Raw genomic sequence first — 18,687 nt, forward strand, 5'->3', positions numbered from 1 at the left:
GTCAGATCACATGATCACAAATTCCAAGAGAATTTTTTAATGTACCTAATTGAAAAGTGAAGTACAGTTTTAGACAGTATCAATAGGAACAACATTTCACAATTACTAAAATAGTGTAGAAGCTACAACTTTTAAAGATTTAAGAATTCTGACAAATGCTAATTCCAGTCATGACCTCAGAAGACTGAAAATGAAGCATGCTTCCAACCTCTTCATTGACAGATAAGTGTAGAGTAAGAAATAAATTTTTGAACATGAAGAATGTAGTAATTTATTTTGATGGACTATGCATATTTATTACAAGCATTTTAATTTTCTTTCTTTTATTAATAGGGAGAAAAGAGGGAGGGAAACTATATTAATAAATAAATAATTTTTTAAATTACACAGTATATAAAGTGGTTGAGTGTTATATAAAGTTGTGTTTTTCTGTTCTTACAGTGAAAAGTACATGTTAATTTTATTAAGTTCAAAACAAAAAAGAAAGTTAGAAATAAAGTAATATATACTGGTGAGAAAAAATTTTTATTTAGATACCATTCATTAATTTTTCCATCCACAAAATGAATGTCCTTCTAAAGGCCTTCTCAAATTTTAGTGATTTAAGTCTAAAGTAGTATGAAATCTCCGCAAAATCAATGAAAGTTTCAAAGGCAGAAAAAACAGCAAATGATCTATTGGCAAAATTTAATTTTCCTCATTTTGTCAAGCTACAAGTTTTGTTTTTAAATTGTGGAAAGAAAGTTGTATCCCAATACAACCACTTATGATGAATGGCATAATATTATTTCTTTTTTTTTATCTTTAGCTTAACAACTTTTTTTTCTAATTAAAAGAACTGGATACACTTAAATTATTTAAAAATAACTTCAGAAGCCAAGAGATTAACAGAAATAAAAGACTAGTAACGCTATATCTTTTTTATTCTCCTAAATCTATTCCTAAAATTCAGCAGTAAGAAATACAACTGTACTGAGGTAATATCTTTACAGAATATTATTCTTTCAAGAATTAATTTCTTTCATCAAAGTAACAGCAATATGTATGCAAAGTGCCTTGTATTAAAGTGGCATTATTTAAATGATTTACAAGATATATAGAACTTAGTGAACACTCTGAAAGGATTCCATAAGAGATAAAAGCCACAAAGATTTAAGCTACTGATGTTCACTGCAGTTTAACAGTAATTTCTAATAAGGAAATGAATTTAAGAGACACAAACATTCAAGAACTAGTAGCATATGTTTAAGCAGATGCTTGAATGTACTATATGTTGATTGTATATCACTAAGTACCATGGGATTTCTTGTTATTAACTATTTATTTGTTTTATTTACAAGTTTTCTACTTTGGGGCTTTATTTACCATTAAAAATATACTAAGATATTCCAAATCAAAACCATAAAATTCTAGGTACTGGAAAAAACTTGCTAATATTTCTGCCGTGTTGAGAAGAACAGCCAAATTCCCCCTAACACAACTCCTCCAAGAAAAAGCACCAGACCAAGTTCTAATCATTAGTCTCTGGACAGAAGGGATTGGTTTTTGTCAGGCTCTAAAGAAGAAGAATGAATCAAAAGAAGATCGAGTTGTTCAACAGAGCAAGAAGAGATCCAAGAAGCATAAAGGGGATCCCAACAGCGTGCAGAATGCATTAATGGGCATCAGGTGGAAGCTATGCCTTATGCTACCATGCCCCAAGTCACCTCCATCCTGGAGGTCTAAGAGTGGGTCTCCAGGATGCGGAGCAGTTTCAGGGCTTAATCTGTATAGAGCAGGTAACAAGTTCAAGAGCAAACGGTAAATAGTTATATGGCTGTGATCCCAGAAATGAAATGAAGTCACATTTGCAGCCTCTAGCCCAGTCTGAAGGCTACAGTGGAATATCCAGGGCAGGAATTCAAGACCAAAGTGTGGCTTGCTCTGAACCTAGAGAGCATTCTATCTGGCTGATAGTCTAGTGGAACTTCTAATCAGTGGTAAATCAACAGGAATGTTACACTACTCCAATCCAGAGTTGCAGATCTCAGACAAGAGTAGCAGAAATCAGATTTTGCCCTGGATCAAGATCACTATGGGAGCACTGCAAATCTGCAGCTCCCTAACCTGAGCTGGAAACTGGAAAAAACATAATTCTCAATACCCCACTCCCAGGAAAACACCTGAAAGATCTGAGAGGCCAAAAGCTCAGCCCAGATAGAAACTTCTCAGCTTGGTATTTTTAAAGCCCTCCACAATCTGGTTCCCACTTAACTTTCTAAGGAATACATATAATTGGGAAATGATTCATTTTTTAAAACTGGGTTAAAATTCATTAAATCTTTTTAAATCAAGTGTTTTTTTTTCATCATCTAACTGACCTAACAAAATTCATAAGATTGTGTTTCTTAATTTTACACATACACATATACACACGTTTCTCAACTTTTCCCTCTAATTTTATTTCCTTTAAAAATTCCTCCAAAGGGGATTACTTTAAGATAGAAGTAAAATTCATCATTCAGAGAAAGAGGGAAAAAAAATTCTTGACTCACAAGAGTCATTTAAATTGTGAAAATGAGTTGAGTCACCCATGAAATCTATCTTGAGTGATCAATAGTACCCTCATCAAAGCTGCAAGAAAAAAAATTTATTGGATTAGAAATAATAGTACTCTGGCTTTTATTTGCATTTACTATATTTAAAGTTTTCGAAAAATTTAATGTTAATCAAGTAAGCCACAGAAGATCCAAGCGAGGTGGGCAAATATTATGATTTCTATTTAACTATGAAGGAACCCTATGACTGATTAAGGAAAGCTAAGTGGCACAATGGATAGGGTACTGGGACTTCAGTCAGGAAGACTCTTCTTCCATCTGACCTCAGATACTTACTAGCTCTAGGAGCCTGGGCAAGTCACTTAATCCTGTTTGCCTCAGTTTTCTCATCTGTAAAATGAGCTGGAGAAGGAAATTTTTGCTAAGAAAACAGTAAATGGGGTCCTGTAAAGTTAAGACACAACTGAAATGATGCAACAACAACACACTGGTTAAATAATTTACACAGTCACATTGCCAGAGTCTGAAGAAAGCATGGCTTTATTCTAAAAAAGAATTTTTTTTTCCATTTTGTGAAATTATTAAAAGTTCTAGGGGCAGCTAAGTGGAGCAGTGAATAGAGCACTGGCCCTGGAGTCAGGAGGACCTGAGTTCAAGTCTGGCTTCAGACACTTAACACAGCAAAAAACTAGCCTTGTGACCTTGGGAAAGTCACTTAACTCTAATTGCCCTAACCTCCCCATTCAAAAAACAACAAAAAAAGAAATTATTAAAAGTTCTAGAGAGACAGCTAGTTATAAGCATAGTAACACAAATAAAGGGAAGGGATTAGGAATTCAAAGCATTAAATTTATAGACTAGATAGAAGATAATCAGCAAAATTTTCATTTTATTAGACGTAAAACAGTAGCCCTAATCTTAAACATTCTACTATCTCATTCTTTTCATAAACTTATGACATACACCTGAATCAGGAAGAGACTAACATCTTACACCATAGCTAGATGGTTAAAATACAGATGTACAAAATGTACATCTTGTACATCTATATGTACTTGTCTATCCATTTATACATAGAGAAATATATAGCTATCTATATCTATTTACACATCTTGTACATCTATATCTATTTCTCCTATAGACAGAGAGATATGTAGCTATCCATATCTATCTGTACATCCTATATATCAATGTGTATATCTCTATATAGATAGACAGATATGTAGTTATCTATATCAGTCTATCTCTCTATATAACTGATTCCTAGCTAAGGCAGCTAGATGATGTAGTGGAAAAGTTGCCAGGACTGGATTCAGTTAGACCTGAGTTCAAATACAGCCTCAGACACTTACTAGCTTGCGTGATCCTGGGCAAGTCACTTAAGCCCTATTTACCTCTGTTTCCTCATCTATAAAATAGAGATGATAATAATAACACCTACTTGCCAGGGTCACTGTAAGGATCAAATGAGATTACATTTGTAAAGTGATTACCACAGTGGCTGGCACATAATAAGCACTACATAAAAGTTAGCTGCTGCTGTTTTCATTATTATTTCAAATTTATAAGAATAAAAAATCGTTCTCCAATTTACAAACAGTCAAAAGATAAGAACAGCAGTTTTCTAAGGAAAAAAAATTCAAGCTACCAACAGCCACATGAAGCCAGATTGCAAGGGACTGAAAAGCACATGATGGTACAGAACTAGAGGCAGTATGTACAGGAGATTCTTTTTTTTTCTCTTTTTTTTTTTTATTAAGCAATCGGGGTTAAGTAACTTGCTCAAGGTTACAAGGCCAGTTATTATTTCTGGGTGTGGTGCTGAGTATCTGAGCCCAGATTTGATCAAGGTCATCCCTACACTGGAGCCGGTGCTCTTACTCGCTGAGCCACCTGGCTGCCCCTAAGCAATTGGAGTTAAGTAACTTGCTCAAGGTTACACGGCCGGGTGTTTCTGGGTGGGTGCTAAGTGTCTGAGCCCGGGATTCGATCTCCAGGTCTTCTCAACACTGGAGCCGGTGCTCTTACTCGCTGTGCTACCTGGCCGCCCCATGTACAGGAGACTCTTAACAGAAACCTGGCAGTAAAAGCTGGGAGAGATAAAGGATGATAGCTTGAGCAAATGATGGGAGCAAGTGGAAGTTTGTTTTTTTTTTAAAGTGAGGGAGACTGTCTGGGAAATACATTTGAGAAGTCACTAATGCAAATTAAAGAGAAATACAAATTAAAACAACTCAAGGTTCCACCTCACACCCATCAGATTGGCAAAACTGACAAAAAAAGAAAAGTGACATGTTGGAGGAAAAGTGGGAAAACTGATATACCAGAGCATCAGTAAAGATAGTATTGTACTGATGAATGCACAAAATCTCCCTCAACACTTAAATTATGCCACAATTGGCAAAAGTGCTTCAAGTTCTAATTAACAACATCTAAACAAGTATCTCTGATGGAACATCTAATTAATATACTGATTATATTAATTACCAATATATTAATGACAACATAATAATGTACCATATGCCTTACAAATTAGTTATAATTGTAAGTAAAATAACGTGTTATTCTTAAAAGTGTAAAAGTTTCACCTATCTTCAATATTTATTACTGTGACAAAATGAGATCTTCCAGGCGGTTCAAATAAGCATTTTAATGATAAAAACCACAACCTCCCACCAAGAAATAAGGTATCATAAGTTTAAAAGAAATATTAAAAGGTGAAATCTTTCATTTTGATGACACCACAGTAGAGTGAAAATTAAAGTGGCACACAATTAACTTTCAACAAATCAATAAATGAATCATCTACAATTCAGATCATCACTCCATGGTCCCAGGTCCCTTTCCCCATTTCTGTAGACTGTGTGGTATATACTGAAAAGAATAGACTATAAAAATTAAGAAATGAGTTCTAGAACTGTCAAGTGGCTCCACAATTCCTATGTATTCCATATGTCAATTTTGAATAAATGAATGAAATGAATGAAAAGGCACTTACTATATGCCAAGTACTATGCTAAGCACTAATGATACAGATAGAAAAAGTTAAATAGTCCCTACTCTCAAGAAGCCCAAAATTTAACTGAAGAAGACAAAACTAAAAAGCTCAACTGTAAGGCACATGGAAAAGTTTGGAGGTTCTAAGGATGGGGAGAGGGAGAGGATGGCAAGGGCCAGAGGTCCTTAGGGTACATAAATTGTCAAGATGACAGTGTGGAGAGACTTCAGGAAATAGAGATAGGGCAGATAGTAAGGCCTGAAGGATTCTAGGAAGCTGTGATAGAGAGACAGTAATGCCCAGTAGTCCTGTATGTCATCAGAATGTTAACTTCCATCTCATTCAAACCCTGTAAGTAGTCAAGCAACTCATGCAAGGAAGTGGCGCATTACTTGTAGTCTTTTTTTCTTGTCTGTCCATATCAGAAGGATCTTCCAGTAGTAAGCAGTAAATAAGAAGTACTCATCATTAGGAAAATAGAAAGCTACTGATCCTAGAGTTAACTAAGAAGTTAGTTTAACAAGTGATTTCCCAGTCCCCACTACCTCCTGGGCAGACAAGCACCAAGAAGAAAGGCAGACTTTTAAAAGGATTTTTCTCACCTAGAAGTTGTAGGAATGGGCATTTGGAGTGAGGAGAAACCCAGCAGGATATCAAAATATTAAATATTCAGTAAAATGCAATGTTGTTTAATCAAGCTCCTTTCCTAAAAGCTAGTGCTAAGGGTGGGAGTTTTCATAAGACAAAGGAAGATGTTGAAATAATGTTGGCATGTGGGGCACTGCAGGATGGCAGCAGCAGATTTGTGAAGGTTGTGACAAGTGTGCATGGAGGATGGGGGAGAGCAGGGTAAAGGAGGAAGGAAGATATATAGCCAAAGTCAAACCTGAAAGGATTCAATTCCTTGACAAGAGAATACAAAGATGACTAGGTAAATGAGAAGAGTATAAATCTATGAGGCATCAAAATACACTTCATCTAATTATAAATGTCTAGTTAGGAGATATTTCATAAACTGACAGGATTATTGTTTTACTCTTTTTTAACTGTTTTAACTGGAGAGGTTATAAAGACATTAGGAAAAATATTGTGGTGTGCAAAAGGCATCAATAATTTTTTTTTAATTCTCATTAGTATTGACTCTGTCCACTTTATTAGAATCCAAAGGAGCTGAATTTTAATTCTTTTCAGATGCTAATTCCCTAGACCTCTTTGCATGGTCTGGATGGAATGGTGAGAACAGAAAAGGTAAGCCAAAAAGTTGTACTTAGGCAGAAACCAAATGTGAACTACAAACAGAAGCCCCTTGGCAATCTCATTCCTTACATAGCTATACAGAAACCACTGTAAGGACAGAGAAATAATTTTTCTTCTTAAAAAGTAGAAATATAATCTATAAATTTTTGGCTAACTGGAAACATAAACTGCATGCAAAAAAATGAGTAATGAAAGACAACATGATAAATGGTGTTTATCTACGGAAACTGACTGTATATCTAGGCCTAGATTTCTATATCACACATGTATATGGTCGGTACCAAGCACAAGAGGGTTGGAAAACTCGTAACAAATGTTCACTGCTACTGTAACAACTGAGAAGTGTTGAAAGAGATATTTTTATATGAATAACAGCATATTAGATGCACTAAATCCATTGTTCAATCACAAAATCTTTTTTGTTGATGATAAACTCTTTTAACAAACATTATTTACATATGTCCTTGATTCTTATGAAATCTTTTACCAACTTTTTGAGAATGCTATCCCCAAATGATGTCGTTTATGGTAAATAAGTCACCTTTAACTGTAATAGACAGCCTCGCCATGGAAAGGAATAAAGGCTCCATTTGTCACAATGATGAATTTTTAAATGCAAGTTAAAACTTAAGAAATTATGAAAACCCACCAAAAAAGAATACAGATAATATATTTGTCATTACTAGTTGGTATGGGATGAAAGATACCAAGATTAATTAGTTTAAAAAGTTAAATTACACAAAACTACTTTCATATGTCACATCCCTAATGTATGCATTTTATAAAATAAATTTCAATGAAAAAAATCTTAGAAATACCTTTTTCTTCCTCAATCTGCATTAGACTTTTTAAAGAACTTTTCCCTCATTCGTACATCTGGATATGATCTAAAATGTAGCTGGATACATAGGAAATAAAGTTTCTTTGCATAATATGAAATAGGCACAGCTGCAGTTTGTTCCTGTACATTTATTCTGGTACTTCTCTATGGTAGCTCTAATGAAGTTGGTACTTTCCTAAAAACAAAAATCAGTGCTATTTGTTTTACTTTCCTGTAGTATTCACTCCTGGTAAAGCATGACTTCCTTCAACACAAAGAAAAAATGACCAATAAAACCCGAAAATTGATAGTTTAGAAACTCTTGCTAGAGTTTCAAGATATATTTTTGGCGTTATCAATGAATATGTTCAAATGAAATTGATGATATTCATTTAAATATGGATCACAAGAGAAAAAAAAAAACATAGTTAAACATATGTCCTAATCTCTGTAATAGCAGATGGTCTATTACTAGCTCTTAATTCCTCCAGCTGATTTTATATATCTGAACATATCTGGTACACACATTTTAATTCTTTGTGGCTCATATTTTCTCTAAATCCTTTTTTGTGTAACTGTCCAGAGAAAATGTGGTTATGTACTCCAATAATTCAAACCTAAATCTAATAATTTCCTTGCAAATGTTTAGGAAGTAACTGAGTCAATTTTTACATAACTTTAAAATTGATGCTTCTTTGGAAATTTTAAAAACAAAACCCCAAATATTTCCAATTGTAATTTTTACTCATCACTTCTTAATATTTACATACAATAATAGAAAATTTATATGAATTGATTCAAAGTAAAGCAGATTCAAGAAAACAAAATGTGCAATGATCACCACAATGTAAATGAGAAACGAAAACTGAACACCTTATAATCAGAATGACCAACTGGTATTAAGAAGGGCAAATGTGCCTTCCTTTCTCCCTTCTTTGCAGAGGTGAGGTCATTATGGGTACAGAATATTGCATAAATTATCAGATTCAACAGATGTTGGTTAGTTTTGTTGAACTGATTTTTGTCTTTTATTTTTCTTACTCTTTTTTATGGTAGCTAGGTCTTTAGGTTTGGGATAGGTATATATAGAAATGAAGGTGACAGAAAAAATAAAAGAACGATAATTTTTTCCTAAAATCATATACAATGCAAATGAGTATTAAGTTATATCTGCTACTTGACCACCAAAGATTTCTTGATCCTAAGGTCATATATTCATCAGTTCATCACCAAGTTTTGAGGCAGACCTCTAACAAAACAATCATATATCAAAACATAATAGATCTAAGGCTGGAAGGGACCTCAGAGGCCATTTACATAACTGTTTATTTTACTTTCAAAAAATCCAATGCAAAAAGCATGAGAAGACTTATATAAACCGATGCAAAGCAAAGTAAGCAGGTCAGAAAAATGAAAGGCAGGATGACTACAATAATATAAATGAAAGGAATAACAAAAACAAAATTGAAACTGAATGACATAATGATATAAATGAATGATATAAAATTATTATTATGAAGCTTGATGAAGAGATAAGAAAAAAACATCTCTCTATTCCCTTCTTTCTTCTCTGCCTCCTTCCTAACCCCCTCCCCCCTACCTCCAACCAACTCTTTAAAGAAACAGAGGCTATGGTATAAAGAACTCTGCATATTATATCATTTGAAAACACGGAAATAAAATTCTTCCTACAGTCAAAGAAGTAAATGCCTAGATTATCCCACAAGATAAAAATGAACACTTATGTACTATAAACATGTTTTTGGCTTTTGTAGCATGGATATTTTCAACCTTGTACAACATTTTCATTTTTGTTTTTCCTTTTGTCTATCTGTTCATTTTAACACCCTTCACTATAATGAATTGCTTCAAAGAACAGAGATAGTTAATACCTAATCCACTGGCAGCACACAGAATAAGTAGGACTGTGAACATGTCAGTATTTCAAAAAAGTTGAGTAACCTTTACTTTCCAATTCATTAATTTATTCTCATTTAATTTATTCTTTTTTAGACTCTCTAAATTCTATATATCTATTTCTAACAAATTCTGGTTAATAAGATTAGCCACCCAAAAAAGTCACTGCAACACTGGGATCATAATTTACAAATCTGGCTTCTGGTCTAGTATTTAAAATTAAGAGAAACACCTATGTAACCAAAAAGCAATAAAAGAGACTGACATAAAAAACTTAAAACACAAATATACTTTTTAAATACTAACCGGTTCCTCTGCTTTGATAAGGGGGCTTGAAGAATTTCACAGCACCATATACATTGACTATAGACCCATGCTTAAGTTGATTCAGAGGTGTATATGTATACTTGGGTGTCACAGTCTACAGAAATAGAAATACAAAGCTTGTTTTCATATACCATTTAGTAATACAATCTTTTTTTGTCAATGTGTCAGAGTTGGGAAATGAGACATAAAGATATTTTACAGATAAATTAAGTTTAACTATTTAACTTTCTTAACTTTTAAAACTTTATTTTAACAATTTTAAAAAAATGAAATCTTTCCAATATGCATACAGCAGTCTCTATTCTAGCTCATTCCATCTTCTGCCTTCATACTTTGCTCAGGCAGTCTCTCTCCTTACCTATGTCTCAAAGAACTTCCTATTGCATCATCAAAGAACAACTTAAGTGTGGCCTTTCCTGTCCCCCTAGTAATAAATACTCTATCCTGCTGGAAATTACTTTTTATTAGTATGTATATTTTTTTATTTACTTAGATGGGTACATATATCTAGAGAAGCATATAAGCTCCTGGAGGGCAAGGATTGTTTTGTTATCTTCATATGTCTAGAACCCTATCACAGTGGTTTGAACTTAGAGACATATGTATCATTACCATCTATTGTGGTAATGATCTCCTTCCCCCTCTACACTTTTCAACCCTATTAACCTCTACCCCAAACGGGCTATCTTCAATCTCCATTCTCAGAATGAATCTAGGGAAGGACTGAAGATCAGTTAAGTGTAACCAGTTAACAAGTATTATGTATATAGTTAAATCAAATAGACTGTCTGAGGCAAAAAAGGTGATTTCAAGTCTTTCTTATGGAATAAGGTAGACACTTTAATCTGGCTCAGAAACTTCTTTATTTACTTCTAAATTACTCCCAAGTTTCTGGTCTTTGGATAGCAGACAGCCAGATAAATGGGTATTACAGAACAATTTTAAACATATGCCAACTTGGAGAAACCACTAACGTCAAAGACAACACAGAATAATATTTTTTTCTTTCACTTCAAAATACTTTTACTGATTACACTTTTCCCTGGTCAAAATTATTCTATTTATCAATACTTTTCTTTTGTAAACTGAAAGTTAGATAACAGAAATAGAAACAAAGAACTGGAAGGGACTTTAGAGATTATTAAATTCAACTTGTTTGATGGTCTAGGAAACTGAATCCCACAGGTCACAAAGCAGGTTAAAGGGAAAGCCTGATTCTCTCCTCTCAATTTGACTAAGGCATAAGAGACTCCTCCAAAGAAACTATCACCTTTATCTTTTGTATTAGATTATTAAGCAAACTTAAATGAAATGAAAAAAAAAACCTGGAATATTATAGAATTTATTCCTGGAAGGGCTTAAAGAGATAACGTTAGTCCAACTTTGTCACTTTACAGATGGGGAAACTGAAGTCCTAAGGAGCTAAGTCATATGCCCAAGGGCACACAGCCTGTCAGCAACAGGAGGAGGACTTGAAACCAGGTGCTTAGCTTCCAAATTCAATGCTCTTTTAAGTAAACCAAACATATTTCCACTAACTTCATTGACAAAGAGATAATGATCAAAACTTATTTAAAGTATATAGAAAAATGTAAGTATATGGAGAGTGTACATAAAATATCCAACAATTTACTATTTAGAAAAAAAAATTATCTTGGTATTAAATATAATGTGAAATCTAATCGTAAGAATAACTTGATTTTTAAATTTTTTGCTTTACAGAGATAAAATAAATGTATAAAATATCATAAGCAGAACAAAACTAAACCGGTCTTAATAAACAAACCACATATTATTATTTTTTTATTCATCCATAAAAATAAATGGAAGAATCTGTTTCCTAATTTTAGTGAAAAAATTTCAAAATCAAACTATGTATTACATTTGAAGGAAATATTCATAAGAATTAAACTGCCAAAGTTGAATTCAAACTTACCAAACATACAGGTTCCTCAGAAATAACTGTGTCATATTTAACATAAACCTGAAAAATGAATAGATTTACCTATAGATATATTTTAACATAAGGTGCTATCAATACTATAAATATTTAAAATATAGTGAGCAAGTTTATACAATGTAAACCAAAGGAAAAATTTTTATGTAAACTTTTTTTTTCTAAACTGAGTTAAGAAGCATTAAAATTATAGAGTAAAAAGATTTAATAGTCTAAGTTTGAATGTTACTAATGTTTCTTTTTATCAGCTGATGTCCACTTCAGTTGTAAGGAAGTAGAGGATGAATGAAAGGATTCAAGTCTTTTAGGAAACCTCAGATATCTCCTTTTTTAACACCTGGCTGAATTCATTTGGACTTCCTGGATTTCTTCATTCAATAATGTTAATTATTTACATTCTTATATGAGAAGATGATACATGTAACTCCCCAGAACTTAATCATTACTAGGGTAGTTAGAAGGAGTCTACATAAACAGAGGACACGAGATGTAAGTCAATTATGCTGAGAAGATCTCCCCAAAAAAATGGAGTGAGAAAGAGGGAGAAGGAGGACGAGAGAAGTAGGATGTAGAAATTTTCCTCACATAAAAGAGGCATGCAAAGAAGAGCTTTTATAGTGAAGAGGAAGATGAGAAGAGGGCACGGGAAATGGTTCAAAGAGGGTAGAATAATATATACACACTCAATTGGGTATAAAATCTATTTTACCCAATAAGGAAATAGAAGCAGAAGGGGATAAGAGATATAAGCTAAGGAGGAATGATAAAAAGGGAAAGAAGATTAAGAGAGGGAGTAGTCAGAAGCAAAAAAAGGCTTTTAAGGAGGGAAAGGGGAGAGAGAGAGACGAAGGGGGGAAGGAAGAAAAGGGAGAAGTGGGGGGCAGAAAGGGAGAGAGGGAAAGAGAAAGAGAGGGAGAGAGGAGGATAAACAGAAAACAGGATGGAGAAAAATACACAGTAACTATGAATATGAATGGGATAACCTCATTCATAAGACAGAAGTGGAAGGAAGAATGGAATTAGAAATCAGAATCCAACAATATGCTGTTTACAAGAGACACACTTGAAACAGGCACACAGAGTTAAAGTAAGGGGTTGGAACAGAATCTATTATGGTTCAACAGAAGTGAAAATGGCAGGGCATATTACATATGCTATTTAAGTAAATGTTACAGATTTACTAATGTTCTTCACCACCCCTATGGGAGCTGACAGTTGAGTAGGCTATAAAGTACCTGGATTTAGCATTTCATTATTAAAACATATATATATATATATATATATATATATGTCATAAAAATTTTTGTACATGTGAGTCCTTTTCCCATTTGTATGATTTCTTGGGGTTAAAGACCTAGAAGAGGGATTGCTGGGTCAAAGGGTATGCACATTTTTTATAGCCCTTTGGGCACAGTTCCAAATTGCTCTCCAGAATGGTTGGATCAGTTCACAACTCCACCAACAATGCATTATTGTTCCAATTTTCCCACATCTTCTCCAGAATTTATAATTTTCCTATTTTGTCATGTTAGCCAATGTGACAGGTGTGATGTGGTGCCTCAGAGTTATTTTGATTTTCATCTCTCTAATCAATACTGATTTAGAGCATTTTTATGAGTATAGATAACTTTAATTTCTTCTTCTTAAAACTGACTGTTCATATCCTTTTGACCATTTTATCAATTGGGGAATAACTTATGTTTTTATAAATATGACTCAGTTCTCTATGTATTTTAGAAATGAGACCTTTATCAAAGACATTGGTTGTAAAAATTCTTTCCCAGTCTTCTGCTTCCCTCCTAATCTTGGTTGCATTGGCTTTGCTTGTGCAAAATCTTTTCAGTTTAATGTAATCAAAATTATCCATTTTGCATTTCATAATGTTCTCTGTCTCTTGTTTGGTCATAAATTATTCCCTTCTCCATAAATCTGACAGGTAAACTTTTCTTTGCTCTCCCAATTTATCTAAATAGTATACCGGTTCTGACTTTATTTTGGTATACAGTATAGGATGTTGGTCTATGCCTAGTTTCTGCCATACCATTTTCCAGTTTTCCCAGCAGTTTTTGTCAAATAGTGAGTTTATACCAAAAGGTGGAGCTTTTGGGTTTATCAAACAGTAGATTAAATACAGTCACGCTGACAATCTCATTATAAATAAAACTGGAAGATAACAAAATTGCAGTTAAACAGAAGGGCAGCTACCATAAAGTTTTAAATTTACTATGGTCTTCTCATCACTAAACATTTTTAAGTTTCCATAATGAAGGCAAGAAAAATATTTCTCAAAAGCTTAGAACATATGACTTGGAGATGTGGCAATTCTATTTCTATTCAATGCTGTTTTGTTAATTACTAAATATAACACAAGCAAAGCAGATAATTTGTATACTCACATAAGCAGTAGATTCGTTTGGAGACATTTTCAATTGCAAGCAGTTCTTATCATGTTCACTTGAAGAGGAAGTCTCCTCCAAAACAAATCCAGTCACTACAATAGTGTCCTATTGATGGAATATAAAGTAGGGAATAAAAGTGATTTCTAAAAAAGAAATACACACACCCCTCCAAAAAACCTAAAAAACCCAAAAAACAAAACAAAGCCCTATCTTTAGGATGACTCATTGTGATTCTATTCAAACTCTACTTGAAAACAAGACCAAAAATACAAAGACAAAAACAAACAGCATTCACCTGTACTAGTCACTTTTATAAAAAAATAAATGATTTTTTCATGTGTTTTATTTAATGACTTATGATTAATAAATAAAAATTTTTCTTGGTGACAAAAGAGGAAAGAATTGGGGCAGCTAGGAGGTGCGGTGAATAGAGCACCAACCTTGGAGTCAGGAGTACCGGAGTTCAAATCCAGCCTCAGACACTTAACACACACACACACACACACACACACACACACACCTAGCCATGTGCCCTTGGACAAGTCATTGAACCCCAATTGCCCTCCAAAAAAAAGCAAAAAAAAAAAAAAGGAAAGAATATAAAAATAAACCTTGGGGAAATAATGTTTTCAATATAAAATATCAAGTGAAAAGGAATCCTGGTATAGCTGAAAGAATACTGAATTTGGAGTCTGAAGACCTGGGCCCAAATTTCAGCTCTTTAGGTGTGGTCTATGTCATTTTGGTCAAGTCATTTAATTTGCTCAACAGACGTGTTCTCAATTCATCTTTAAAATAAAGGTTTACTTTATTTTGAGATGACTTCTCAACTTCAGTTGAGATGTACATGACTACTTTATGAGATGACTTCTAAGGTGTCATCTAGCTTTAAATTTTATGATTCTGAGGAACATAAGGTGTCATTGTCATTATCATTGTTAGCATAACAGCCTGAGATTTAATACTAGTTACCAACTTCCTTATCTAAGGGTTTTAAATTCTCTATTCATAACTAAATTTGTTAATTAGCTATCTTGTATTGTTTTAAGAAAATGTTAAAAATTCATTAAATTACAAGAAAACTCGGGAAAATTTTACTTATACTATAGAAATGGGAAAGAGTGGAGAATAGGAAAAGGTAAAAAAAAATGTCTTATAACAGCTTTGAATGAGAACAAAATGAACTAGTAGATGATTAGATTATAAAACACTATTAAGAATTTCATATAACATTTAAATTAAAGACAAACTTTCCCTTGAAAAAGGCAAAAGAAATATGTTAGTGAATCAAAACTATTGTGTGGGGAGTGAAAACTTGTCAGGATGGTTGACTTCCCTCTTCACCCCCTTCACTTCTGCTGTCAATCAGCAGCAAGCCCTTACAGGAGTCTTTTGACCTCCATCCTTATTGGCCACACCCTTATCAGCATTAGGCCTTTTAGGGTTTTTCAACCTCCAACCTAGTAGGCTACTTTAGTCCCTCCCTTCTTCACTTTGGCTTTAACCAAATAAAATTTGAACTGGCTATCTCCCATTTCCCTGTTCTTTGTAAGCAGGTGTCCCAGCCAGGGAGGAATAGTGGTGGGCTTGTTATTTGCCACTGGGGAAGATTTTTGTGTGGAGACTTGAGTCCACCTCTCGGCCAATGGGAAGAAGGGACAGCTGGGGGAGGGTGTTTGACTGCCTTAGGGTATAAATTCTTGCTCTGCCTTTTGTAACTCTCCTCCTCTTCAAGATCAGTCATGGGGAGGACCACCCTCTTCTCTGGGGGGAGGGGGGGTGGGAAGGAGGGAAGAGAATAAAATTTCCTGTTCTTATCCTGAGAAATCTCCCTGTTCTGGATTAAATTTTGAATGGGGTTTTTCATCCCAAACACTATTATAAAATTTACTATCAAGAATTAAAACCAAAACATTAGGAAATATAAAAGTCAGAATTCACATGTGAACACCAAGGCTTAAACATCTTTTTTTTTTTATCTCATAAACTCAATAGAATTTTAGAACTAGGAGAGACCTTAAGGGTCATATTAATTCAATCCCTTATTTTATAGATGACAAAATTAAATTTCAGAGATATACAATAACTCCCCATGAAACAAATGGCCAGTTAAAGCCAGAAATGGAATTATAAATTAAATTTCTCCTCAATCTTCAGTCTGGTAATCTTTTTATGACACGGAGACTACTTTCCTACATACCAAAACTTTTGGGTTATAACAAAAGTAGCTGGGATAAAGGAGGAGAGAGGAACAGGTAGAAGGAGGGGGAGAGGGAGACAAAGAGAGAGAGAGGGAAAGAGAAGGAGAGATGATTTGAGATTATCTTAAAGGAGAAAACTAACAAACTTTAAACCTCCAATTAAACATCTAAAAAGAAAATACATATATATTTATAGCGCTGCTTTTTGCTGTAACAAAGAATTGTAAAGAAAATGGGTACCTACCAACAAGAAAACAGCTAAACAAATTATGATATATGACTGTAATGGAATATTATCACATCATATGAAATGATGAAAGGGAAAAGTTCAGAGAAACCTGGGAAGGCTAGAATAAACTGACACAGAGTGCAGTTAACAGATTCAGGAGAAGAAAATATATAACATTGTAATAGGAAACTACTTTGAAAGTTAAGAAAAAGGATAAATGAAATTATCTATTACAACTCCAAATGACTGATAAGGAAGTATGTTACACACATTCTGACTGCAGGGTGATGGATTCAAGGTGTCAAATGAAACATATTTTTGGAGTGACAAATGGGTAGATTTGTTTTCTTTGATTAAACTTGTTATGAAGATTGTGATTTTGGTTTTGGGGGCTTTTTGTTTTGTTTTGTTTTGCCTTTTTGGATTGGAGGCGATTTAGGTAGGAGTAAAGGGCAACCTGGTAGTGCTGCCTCCCAAAAAAGAAGAAAAAAGTAAAGACATTTAATGAAGTTTGTTTTAATATTAAGAATAGCAGAAAGCTCAGAAGGAAACAGTCAAGCAGAACAGCTCTGAAAGGAATATATTGAATACTTTTTTTTCAAAAGCAAGCTTATATAATAAAGAATCACATTCATATGTAATCTTTTTCTACTCTACACATGGAGTTCAATTCTTTGATGTTTGTCAAGTTCAAAATAAAAAAAAATTAAACATTTAAATACAGTAATCAATCAAACATAAACCAAAAAAATTACTTTTGTTAAAGTTTTGCCTTTGGCTTCTGATTCTAAAAGTTTCAAATATAAATCTAAATATAGTGGTCCCGGGAACATGTGTGCATACGCGTGCGCGTGTGTGTGTGTGTGTGTGTGTGTGTTTGTATTCGTGTATATATTTCTAGTTTAAATTTTCTCCTCTTTGAGGACAGCTAGGTTGCAAAGGGGATAAAGTGTCAGACCTAGAATCAGGAAGACTCATCTTCCTGAGTTCAAATCTAGTCTCAGATACTATAAATCACTTAACCCCATTTGCCTAGTTTCCTCATCTGGAAAATGAGCTGGAGAAAGAAATGGCAAAGTATTCCAGTATCTCTGCCAGGAAAATCCCAAATGTGATCACAAAGAGTTGGATACAATTGAAACTACTAAACCATGACACCTCATTGTGGAAAACTCATTGAGGGGCTATAAAGAAGCTAGATTCCTTAAAATTTCCAATAATACAATTTATACTGAATAACCTAATAAGATTCTAATTCAACACTAAGTCAGTTTAATCCAGAATAAAGACAAAATAAATTGTGCCTTTTATTCCCCTTGCCTGTTCATCCCATTCCTATTACACACAAAAAAAAGCTAGGGGGGTGCTAAGGTTTGATTTGCCACTATTGTCACCCTTGGTTTTCTGACAAGTACTAATTAACTGGTACACTTCCATTCTATTTTAATGAGTACCTGTTTAAAGTCTATTTAAATATAAGAACATTTTTAACATGGCATTTTTAGGTGAAATGTTAATGTGAAGTATCTTACAGTTGTTTTACTGATTTTATAAATTCCCTACAATCATAGTTTATTGCTTTTTTGGGCGACATCCAAAATGAAAGAAAGTGAGGGAGATTAATTACAAATTCAACTGAATGAATCTCTTTATTTAGTACTTATAACATCTTTAAGACTCTCTTTTTCTAATCTTTGCAACCATCATAGTAATTTCAAGAATCTCTAAAAGACAGCCTTTCAAATAAATCCCCAAACACTGCAAAAGATACTCAATCTTAAAAGTTCAGAGAATGAATGGGATGAAAAAAGTTAAAAGTGAAAGCTACTCAGGTAAGAGTGAAAAGCATATTTTTCAGTTCAAAATCAGGAGGTTTAAAATTTTTTTAATTTAAAATTTAGCAAATAGCAAACAAAATGAGCATTTCCATTTTATATATACCTTATATACCAGAAGGTCTACAGATAGAGCTCTGTTACTTAGAACTTGCTTTTCTTGTTTTCTAAGGGTTTTTTAAAAATGCTTTATTTTCTTAATTATTAAAA

The 18,687-nt window shown here is 33.5% G+C and overlaps 1 protein-coding gene across 4 annotated transcripts in view; it reads right to left on the reverse strand.

Annotated features, from left to right (window-relative positions):
* The window catches only part of POT1 (protection of telomeres 1), a 99,389-nt gene that overhangs the window by 62,153 nt on the left and 18,549 nt on the right, over positions 1–18,687 (reverse strand). For all 4 annotated transcript variants that reach the window (XM_069087135.1, XM_069087132.1, XM_069087133.1 and 1 more), the window contains exons 5-7: positions 14,210–14,317; positions 11,793–11,840; positions 9,836–9,950 (exon numbers count right to left, since the gene is read on the reverse strand). In XM_069087135.1, the coding sequence (XP_068943236.1) occupies positions 9,836–9,950; positions 11,793–11,840; positions 14,210–14,317 (271 nt within the window). The remainder of the gene's footprint in view (positions 1–9,835; positions 9,951–11,792; positions 11,841–14,209; positions 14,318–18,687) is intronic.

Source organism: Petaurus breviceps, unplaced genomic scaffold (genome assembly GCF_028583685.1).
Source record: "Petaurus breviceps papuanus isolate PSGF00001 unplaced genomic scaffold, PetGlider_PUasm1.0 181, whole genome shotgun sequence".
Lineage (NCBI taxonomy): Eukaryota > Metazoa > Chordata > Mammalia > Diprotodontia > Petauridae > Petaurus > Petaurus breviceps.